Genomic DNA, 11,011 nt, shown 5'->3' with positions numbered 1-11,011 from the left:
CTAAGAGAGGGCTATGTAGTCTGAGATAGACTCCTTGCATAAGAATGAGACTTGGGATTTGGTTTCCTTACCTAAGGGCAAGAAGGCTTTGCCATGCAAGTGGGTGTACAAGCTGAAAAGTACCCCTAGACACCCCAAGCCGGCATACAAGGCTAGATTGGTAGCAAAGGGTTTTAAACATGAGCATGGTGTGGACTTTGATGAGGATTTTTCTCTTGTGGTTAAGATGACCACCCTGCGCTGTCTTGGCTTTGGTTGCTTAGCTTGACTTGGATTTATATTAGATGGATGTCAAGACGACTTTCTTACATGGGGACTTGCATGATGAGATTTATATGGAGTAGCCTAAGGGCTTTGCACAACTTGGCAGGGAGCACCTAGTGTGCAAATTGAAGAAATTTCTTTATTGCTTGAAACAAGCACCTAGGGAGTGATATCATAAGTTTAATGCCTTTATGCAATCACAGGGCTACAGCAGGAGTGCTATGGATCTGTGTCTTTACACGAAGAAAGCATGTGATGGTTCTTTATTGATTTCGGTACTCTATGCGGATGATATGCTGATAGCAGGGAAAACTCATGATGAGCTAGATGCTCTTAAGGCTCAGCTCAAAAAGATCTTTGAGATGAAAGATCTAGGACAGGCCTCTCACATACTTGGTATGCGCATTAGACGCGATAGGCATCAGGGACTCCTCTACTTGTCACAGAGGAAGTACATTCATAAAGTCCTTGAGCACTTCTGCATGCAGGATGTAAAGCCTATTGGCTATCCATTGCCTTATTATGCGAAGGTATCACAAGCTGATTATCCACAGACAGATGAGTACAGGGCCGAGATGGCCAATATCCCCTATGCATCCACAGTGGGCAGTCTTATATATGCCATGATAGCCACTCGTCTAGATATTGCCTTTGCAGTTGGTGTTGTGGCACGCTATATGGCTACACCTAGCAAGAAGCATTGGGATGCCGTAAAGGGTATCATGAGGTACCTGAAGGGCACTGCTGATATGTGTATATGCTATGGTAGCCAAGATACAGGAGTCGTGGGGTACACTGACTCTGATTATGCAGGACATGCAGATAGTAGAAAGTCCACTTTCGACTATGTATTCACCTATGTTGGAGGTCCTATTTCTTGGATATCCAGGGTGCAGAAATGCACGGCCCTTTCTACTACAGAGGCCGAGTATGTTGCAGCCACTGAGGCTTGCAAGGAGGCCATTTGGTTGGGTCGTTTAGTTGCTGACCTTGGTATTGATGCTATCCCTACACTGCATTCAGATTCTATGAGTGCTATTCAATTAGCCAAGAATTTGATCTTCCATGCGAAGACGAAACACATTGAGGTGAGATATCACTTCATACGTGGGGTCGTTGAGGACAAGACTGTTGATCTTGTCAAGATCTTGACTGACCACAATCCTGCAGATCTACTCACGAAAAGCCTCTCTACAGAGTGCTTTGCCTTCCTCAGGAGGTTGATGGGCGTGGGATGAGATGACGTCTTTCCTCATCCTGTTGTACATGTTATATTGTTTTTTTTCTTTTTCTTTTCACTCCTCACTAGGGCAGATTCGCCTTTAAGTGGGAGGTTGTTGGGAGTAAAGGCACCTCCGCCTAGCTTCCCATGTATTACTACACTGGCAGTCACCGCCACTGCACACTGCAGGTAGCAAGCGCTCGTCACCGTCACTTTATTCTTTATTCTTTTAGTGATAGTTTGAATAAAGGAAGGCCCGATCACACATTGTGACTGTTGGAGTTCCCATTTCTTGTCTCTCTCTTTCTTGCTCTTGCTCTCCTGCCATAGCTCTCAAGTGCAAGCTTCGATCCTTCTCACCTTTCACCAAGCCCATAAGAAGTCACTTGTTAGCTCCACCACTCGTTCGTAGAAGTGGAAACACAAAACTTGTAAACTACACCACACAATAGAATTGGAAACCCAAATCCTCCTCATGAAACTTTTGGCATCGTGCACTAGGAAAACACAAGCAAAAAACACACTCATCAACAATGCTATCCCCTTAATGACCCGTGCATAATAACTTGATGGGTCCAAAGGACCTTCTCAAAGCAGAAGGGTATTATGTGAAGCCTACCACAAACTCTGCCTGCCAAAATTATCCACAATTACATGCATGGCCACTATCCATATACCAATAACCATAATAGCTTTGATGACATCCCATAAGCCAAACAAACTAGTCGCTTGTACCATGGTTCTACTCAAAAAAAGGTTTACATATGCCTACCACTCTACTCACCACTTCATCTCCACCTACTGATTCCCCAGTCTCAACACTTACCGATTCATCTCCACCTATCGATTCCCTAGTTTCAGCACCTATCGATTCCCTAGTCTCAGCACAATGACTTGATCCTCAAACTAGATACCACTATCATTGCCACAAGCTTGTTTATCACCAACTTCCCCCATAAAGAATATCCTTTTCAACCTACTAAAATTTCCCCCATTTAGAATAAGTGAATATCAACCCTCTCTACTAGCCATACTAAAGTAGCCCTATCAATGCTAGTCAATCTATAAAATGGTCAAAGACATCTCTCCAAGTAGAAAATTCATCGTTAGAATGCTTTTGGTAGCTTGATTCCACATTTGGTACCTTAGCCAAATTATTTACTATGATAAACCTTGAATTAGCCAACACCAATATGATCATGTTTGCTTCCCAATGGCATCCCATTTGGGAGGAGCAATAACATTTGTTTTGCAAAAGCATCTCCATATAAGACCAATTGGCTCAAGAGATTCCAAACAATTGCAAGCATGTTGAATACTTCCCTCATTTATAGAGACAATGCTTCTTAAGGGTCTTTCCATTGTCAATAGGCTATATCATCTTTGTAGCATGACGACACGCTTTTTCAAAATATGACATACCATTGACTTTGAAGTCACCACTACAGGAAACAAGATTTTTAACATGGTTGGACAATGCAAAATTGTCAATCTTTGAAAAGAAAGGTAAAGAGAAGAGGGAGAAAACCCCAACCACACTGATGACAAAAGCAATAATAAGAAGTGCATAGGGAAGACGAAGAAGTGAGCTCATCCTTGAAGGACTTTGACAAAGGAGATATAGAATAGGAGTGATTGATCATCAAAGTTGCTAAAAAGAGGTCAAAGGAGTGGAGAAAGCTAGAAGCCAAAATGAGGTAATCACACAAGAAGAATATAAAAGGGCTCTTAGAGCATCAGTAAGAGTCCATGAATAGCAAGGACCAATTCATTGCATAGCAAGTAGCGAATCTTATAGACCAAAAATGAGAAAGTAGCTCTAGTAAGGGAAAGGAAAAGGTGTGATAGAGGAAGCAATCACTGACTTTGCAACCCTCCGTGAGCTAATAGCATAGATAGGGACCATGTAGCCACAAAATAGTGAGCTGCCAAAAGCAAGACCCATACTTGAAGTCGCCACAACTAATCTAGAATAGAGCTCTTGCCCACCAACAGATATCATGAAGAATGCACAAGAGTCTTTGAAGGGGCAGAGTGAAACCACAAAGAGTAGGAGCCCTTGAGCAAAGGTGCAAAGAAAGGAAGAAAAAGCCAATGCACTCAAGGCTAACTAGGAGCTCCAAAGTAGGTTAGAAAGGACACAAGATGAATATAGAAAGCTTCCTAATAAAATTTGAAATGTAGGTTGAGAAGTTCCAAGCTCAACTATAGGAACATGATCAAGCGACAATGAGGGAACTTCAAGAGAAGCAAGAACATACATTTTGAAACTAACTAAAAGAGCACAAAAATTTGTGCTCTGGATCTCCAGAAGTAGCTAAAGGAGCATGACACTACACTGATGGACCGTAAAGGTAGCTAGTCTTTGGACTCCAAACCTTTTTGCAATTTTGCAGCATAAAGTTTTGGTGAGGCCGAAAAATAGGTGCACAATTTGCACATTTGCCTCAAAAGTTTGCTTTAACGTGACGGCAGAACCTCTTGACTTGATCCAAAGACGGCTTAATGGGGGAGACGTCTGAGCGGTGACGCAAGGGGTGGCGTGCGCATGGAAGCTTCGGAAGGAAGTGTGCGTGGGGGCATACATCATGCAATGCCTTGTGATGCAAGGCTCAACAAGTTGCCTAGGCGGATTCCTATAATAAGTCAGCATAACAGCCACAGGCCCTGTATCGGTGAGAGAGGGGGACTCGGGAGGCTGTAGCACGAGAGAGTCGTGACTACCTAACGAACGACAGAAGGCCCAGGTCAGGCACAAGGCTGCTATTCATAGAGGCGCGCACGCAGTGCGCACACACACTCTCTATACTCCTGTCTTTCTGTCTTCTTTTTGTCTCTCTATGCTCCTGGACGACTATCTCCCCCTGCAACCCTTGGGCCACGGCTCTACCGGCATCGTCTTCCTCGCCCGCGGCAAGCGCTCTCGTCTCACACAGATCAGCCATCTGCAACAAGAACACCAAGAAGAAGATCGTCAAGAAGATCTACAGTCCCTGTCTCGCCGCGACCCCGGCAGCACCCCCGTCTTTGCCGTCAAGGCCTTCAGCAAGCGCAGCAATGATACCCTTCTCCGCTCCCATAACGAGGAGGCCATCCTCTCCAGGCTCGATCACCCTTTCCTCCCCACTCTCTACTCTGCTTTCGACCATGGTGAACACCGATTCCTTGTGCTCGACTTCTGCCCGGGCGGGGATCTCAACACCATCCGCCATTTTCAGCCCGAGAGAAGGTTCTCACCGGCTGCCATAAGGTGATTCATCAGTGTTCCTAACTAAGTGCTTCATTCTGAGACTAAATAATTAATCTGAGTGCCAAATTTGATCCTGGGAGATGGTGCATTATAAATGCTTCGTGTTGCCTTCGTAAGGGTACAGACAGTGCAAGGCAGTCCTGACTGCAATCCTGCATCTGGGTGTTAAGATGGTTCACTTCTTCATCTGAATGTGTCAACATGCACAGATTCATGATCATCTCGGATGTCAAAGTGCGTCATTTCATGCTCAAGTTGTATCATGCCTTGAGCACGTCCTCTGACAAAAATGACCGTTGCATCCATTCCCCATGACCGTTGGCTCTCCTATTCTGAGACAATGATGCACGCTTGTAAATTCGGATGGCAAGCTTGAATGGAGTAACTGTGATTGATCGTTATGGCATTGGTTTTGCAGGTTTTATGCGGCCGAAATTGTGCTTGCGCTGGAGCACCTGCACAGTAAGGGGGTGGTTTACCGGGATTTGAAGCCGGAGAACATTCTGCTGTCAGGGGAGGGCCACATAATGCTAACAGACTTCGACCTTTCCACAACATTGCCCCCGAAAAAGCCCAAACCCTACACAGAGGAGGCAGACAGCAGCAGCACAGGCCATGATCAGGGCCTCAAGCGAGAGAAGGGAGGGACCGTAGGCTGCTTGCAAGCATGGTGGTCACACACAGGTGACTCTAAGGCAAAGATCATGCCTGCAGAGACGCCGTCGACGTCATCTGGCAGCACCATGCAGAGCCCCTCGAGACTAGACGCAAGGAGCCATAGCCATGGCCGCGGTGCAGATGAAGGCGAAGACAGACTGGAGCAGGAGGAGGAGGAGGAGGAGGAGGAGGAGGAGGAGGGTGGTGGGGAGGAGCGTTCCCACTCCTTCGTGGGGACGGAGGACTATGTCGCCCCCGAGGTCATCCTCGGCACCGGGCACGAGTACGCCGTCGACTGGTGGGCCCTTGGCGTCCTCCTTTATGAGATGGCTCAGGGCTGCACACCCTTTCGGACACCCTTTCGCGGGGCGACCACCCACGACACCTTTCGCAACATTGTGCACCAGGAGCCCCAATTTCTTGGCCCAGCCACCGCCCTTCGCGACCTCACCCGCCGCCTGCTCGTGAAAGACCCCGCCCGCCGCCTGGGCTTCGCATCGGGCGCCATCGAGGTCAGGGCGCATCCCTTCTTTCGCGGTGTCCAGTGGGACGCCCTCGTTCATGTGTCCCGACCGCCCTTCATTCCCTTTTGGATGCCTCCCCCGGAGGAACCACCCTCCTCGTTCCAAGTGAAGAAGCACATTGCGGAGGTCGAGTTCGCGCGCGCGGAGGAACATGCGCGGAGAAAAGTTGCTGAACAAAAAGAAAGTGCCAAAAGGAGGGCTGCCCGCGCTACCGCCCATAAGAAGTAGTGCCATGGGATGCTCAACAACGTTTCCCAGGATACCTTCTTTTACCCTTTCTTTGGCCTTTTTCCCATTTTTGTTTCTTGGAATGGGCGCTTGGCTATTTAGCGGAAATGGCTCTAGGAGTTTAAATTTTTTAACCCATCTTAATCAAGTCTATATCCATTATTCTTTATGTACACATCACTTAACGGCTTTTCCTTACTTGAGACAAGGCATTTTCCATTTTAACGGTCCATTCTCTCTCTCTCTCTCTCTCTCTCTCACGTGTCTAATAACATTGTACATGTCTTGTGTTCTTGAAGAACACACACCACATTTTTACCGTTGTGACTAGAAACAAAGTCCATTCTTGATACAAATTTGTGTGTGTGTCTTTTTTTGGGCATCAACACTATATGGTCTTTTTGTGCCCATTTGGTGTTCTTGCAATGCTTTAGTGTGTTATATTTCTTTCAATGCAAATACTTCTAGCTCTTCAAAAGTAAAGCTCTAACCTACGGAAATGATTGTTCATTGTCTTCCATTATGTTTATGTTGGCTTTCAGCGTTTCTTTCTTTGAGATGAGGCATCCTCCGTTGTAATCTTTGAGGTGAGTTGTCGTGCACTATAATGGTATATTCTCTTTTCACATGTCCAATAATGTTTGATAAGTATATTATTCTTGTGCAATAGAAAAGGCGGCTTACACAATAAATCATCTAATGGATTGTTTTTCCTTTAGTGCAAATGTTTTTACAATTTTAAACTCATTTCCTACCTTGGCCAAATCATGTCCATATTTTGTCACTATGCATGTACTCATTTTCATTGGCTTTTTGTTATTTTAGTTTTCATCCTCCATTGTAAAAGTAACATTGAACACAAATTTGTTGAACAACACATTGTGATTATGAAAATCAACTATATACACACTCATTGCCATTAGTGCTTGGAAGCTTTGAGATATTTGTCCTTTTAGAATAAAAATTCTTTGTTTCATATGAGCTTTACAATATGGAATTTGCTTTTACAAATTATATGAGCTTTGAGATATTTGTCATTTTAGAATAAAAATTCCTTGCTTCATATGGGCTTTACAATATGGAATTTGCTTTTACAAATTATATGAGCTTTACAATATGCTATTGTGCCCCTTCATCCCCCTTGTGCATCCCCCTCTTTTTTTTTGTCACATTTTTGTGGTCACACCATAAAGGAAGGACATGCATTGCATGCTCGATATTTGGCCACAAATCAACTTTTGTATTATATATATATATATATATTAACATAAGGTTTTGTAGGAGTCTCACATGGCAATCATTCATCCCCCTCCAAAATGTTCTCTTCTTTTTTCTTTTGCCTTATTTACTTCTCCTCTTGTTGGCTAAATTAAAAATATTATCCACATCCTTGATGGGGGGGTAGGTAGAGAGAGAGAGAGAGAGAGAGAGAGAGAGCTCTTTTGATTTTCCATCCACCCTTTCTCACACCTCTTATACACACACAAATGCAAAGGCCACACACATGCATGCACATAGCCAAGGCAAGCAGCAAGTGAGTAGGGAATAGACTAGTACCAAGTAATAGACAAAGTAGGTGAGTACCAAGCAATAAAGCAGGTCTCTTTGTTCCTCCTTGATGCCTTCTCTCTCTCTCTCTCTCTCTCTCTCTCTCTCTCTCTCTCTCTCTCTCTCTCTCTCTCTCTCTCTCTCTCTCTCTCTCTCTCTCTCTCCCATTGCAGTTGCCCTACTCTTACTCTAGACCCCATGATTAACAATGTTTTTTTTTTTAAGACCTCCCTTTGAGAAGTGATTATTATTTGATGACAAGGTCCTCAACTTGAGATGTACTTTATCATACGTGCTATATACTTTTGTATGGATATCCATACTTTTCCTTTATAAAAATCAACATTTTAGGTGATCAAAACTTAATTTTTATGTTAAAATATTAGGCAATCATTATGATCTTAAGGGGTAAAAAATGAACCTATTTTTGTCTCATTTTTTCCATGACTCGTATTTTTAGCCAAGAACAAAAACATTGGTGATTGAGTATGGAATGCAAGAGCCGCATGTTGATCCTTAGGGGAGCGCAAGGAAATACGGTAGGAGAGGCAGACCCTTAGGGAAGGTTACATATTTTTTATGACAAGTAGATGTGACAGTGCATGCAAATGTGGTAGGAGAGGCAAGCTATTGATCCTTAAGGAAGGCTATGTATCTTTGATGACAAATAATTGTGACAAGGGAGGATAGGGCAAAAGTGAATATGGCAAGGGAGGGCAGTGGCAAAAGGTGTGGTAAGGTGGAAGCAGTGAATGGGCAAGTCCCTAGGCATGGGTTATTAATGTAGAAGTTAGATACGTGGATGGTGCAACAGTAGCAGGCGGGGGGTGTGGTAGAAGTAGCACACAAAAAGAAAGAGCAAACTATTTATGCTCATTGAGTCATTCTTTGCATGCATGCATCCATGCACACACACACACAGAAAGGTGCATCTAACCTTACGGAAGGTTTAGTACACACATCCAATTATTGACATATTTTAGATAAATTAATTCTTAGCATCCACAAACGTGTAAGCATTTTTTTCAATTTGACAAGTAGTATGATAAGATATACTTATGCACGAGTGCTCATTCAAGCCCTAATCTTACAAGCATATGTTTTTCTTGATTTTAAGTCATGGTTCTAGTTCTTAGATTTTGGCATTGAGATGCCTTTTATTGGACTATCTCATTTCCAATCTAGTAACAAGATGATGTTATTATTTTGAAAATATTTTCCTTTTTAGAAAGATCAAAGTTATATTTTTGTATCAACCTAAAGAGTTCTTGGTTACTTCTTGCGTGTCTACATGCATGTATATGTTGTGTATCTCCATGTGAGTTGTAAAAGAGATGCCTTGCACTTGGTTAGAGGGGCTTCACGCATGGCTTAGTTTCACAGTTTATTGTGAATCCCTTAATATTGCAAACAATACACCCTCGAGCAAAAGCTCGCAAAGTTGTGGCTTCATTGTTAGGCAAGCAGAAGTTTTCTATACCAAATGCAAAACACGTAGTTCTTTTTTTAGCTCTTAGTCTATAGAAATTAATGTAGAAGGCCTAGTTCTCCTCCTTTGTGCAAAAGCTCCTCTTATGCAATTTAATGTACAAAAATATTTGTCATCCATTGTAGAGCATAAAGCTTGGATGTATGCGTATGAGCATTTTTACCCTTGCATAAAGTTAAAAAGTGTTTACTAAGATACCCAAGTTTCATAGTAATATCCCATCCTAAAGCTTACATATTTTGGAATGGGCTTTTAGGATGTTCTCTGGATGCGGTGCCAGTGGCTTAGGGTGACAGGTCTAACCATAGGTGAGTGTTACCTCCCTAGGTGTGTCCTGCCCTTGATGTGCCCTAAGCGTGAGAAGTGGGGGAGCAAAAAGGGCTAGGGGTTGGGAGTAGAGCCGCCGACCGAAGCCACTGGACATGCCTAGCTTAAGGATCCCTAGATGCAGTGATCGTGCTTTTTGTGGTGATAAGTGCTTGTACAAGTGGTGATGTTGACCAGTCTTTTTTTTTTTTTGTAAGTGGATGACAGCTAGACCTAATCCTCTTCGTCTGAACGAGGGGGGGAAGGAGGGCGGATGGATTTGCGTAAAAATTGGTGGCTTTGCATGTACCCTTTCATGTTCATGCAGACGTGGAGAGAGGTGGTGGAAAGGAAGGGGTGATTACACCTAGTGAATTGGCTGTCACTCATGTCCTCTAGGAGAGCTAGGCAAAAGGAAGGTAGTAGGCTAGCTCTCATCATTAAGCGTGCCATAGCGCAGCTATCAATAGCATTGGGATCAAAAAAGAGGGGAGGCATGCCATTCTCCTGCGGTGCCAGATCTTGCTTGAGTAGGAGCTTAAGAAGCCTAAGGTAATTACAAGTAGTTATGAAAGCGGGATCAGGACAGGAGGAGAATTCCGCGAGGAAGCGCGTCATGGAGTCGGTTAGGCTTCCTAAATAAAAAAGGAGGGCATCCTCGAAGGAGGTGGCGTTGGAATTGTAGATGATGGGGAAGTCATGCCTCCCATGGAGGGTGGTGACAAAATCCACGCCTACCCTACGAGGATACACCATGAATGTGGGGTCATTCCTCTCGTAGGGTAGGGTGTTGCAAAATGCCATCCAAGCGACCATATTAATATCGCAGATTCGCCTTCTCCAGAGGGGTTGGCAGTTGTAGCCCCTTACGGTGTGTGGCACTTCGAACACTTTGTCTTGCCAAAATTCTACTTCCTCTGTGCCCCATAGAGTGGGGGTCTTTGCCCTGTCGTCCAGCCATTTTTGGCCCAGTCAGCTTGCTGCTGCCAGCCGCGATCACCTCCTCCATTACTTTGATCGACAGGACCCTTCTCAGGCTGTTAGGCATAAGGAAGCTGAAAGAGAAAGGGTCCTTTTCGATTTCCTGCCGTTCCCAAACCACTAGCTCCACGTGGAATTGCGTTGGGAGGTCATCGGGGCATGGTGGGAGAGATGCGGATGGCCGCACGACTGGTTTGGCATGCAGCCGCCTTCTGGCTTCTTCCATCAATTTTTTTCGTCGCTCCTTGAGTGAGGGTGGCTTGTCTGTCCAAGGGCGGGTCAAGTGGTTGCTGTTCCTGAATGTGCGGCGAGGGGGGTTGTGGGATCACATCTTCTCGGAATCTACCCATGTCGAATTCGAGTTCCGCTTCCTCCCCCTGCCGGTTTTCCTATGGTGCTCTCTCTTCAAATCCTACGGCATCCACTTCCTGGGGGGTTAGGCCGGCCAGCAGTAGGTATTTTCGTTGCTCGTCCAGGCTAACCTCCGCAGGTTGGGGTGGCATTTGCAGTCCTGCGTATAGGGCCATGCCTGCAATGCTGAG

General features: G+C 44.7%; 1 protein-coding gene across 1 annotated transcript; it reads left to right on the top strand.

The window, feature by feature from the left end:
* The first annotated feature begins 4,056 nt into the window (after positions 1-4,056).
* LOC148026993 (serine/threonine-protein kinase UCNL-like) lies at positions 4,057-6,575 on the top strand. The gene is made up of 2 exons (XM_087691536.1): positions 4,057-4,736; positions 5,155-6,575. Exons 1-2 carry the CDS (start codon positions 4,327-4,329, stop codon positions 6,143-6,145), a joined length of 1,401 nt encoding a protein of 466 aa, XP_087547662.1. The 5' UTR covers positions 4,057-4,326; the 3' UTR covers positions 6,146-6,575.
* Positions 6,576-11,011: the final 4,436 nt, after the last annotated feature.

The sequence above is a fragment of the Lygodium microphyllum genome, chromosome 13 (genome assembly GCF_053477565.2).
Source record: "Lygodium microphyllum isolate KBCC chromosome 13, Lygodium_microphyllum_v1.1.10, whole genome shotgun sequence".
NCBI classification, from domain to species: domain Eukaryota; kingdom Viridiplantae; phylum Streptophyta; class Polypodiopsida; order Schizaeales; family Lygodiaceae; genus Lygodium; species Lygodium microphyllum.
The sequence above is the reverse complement of the archived record's forward strand: the minus strand, read 5'-3'. Positions and strand labels throughout refer to the sequence as shown.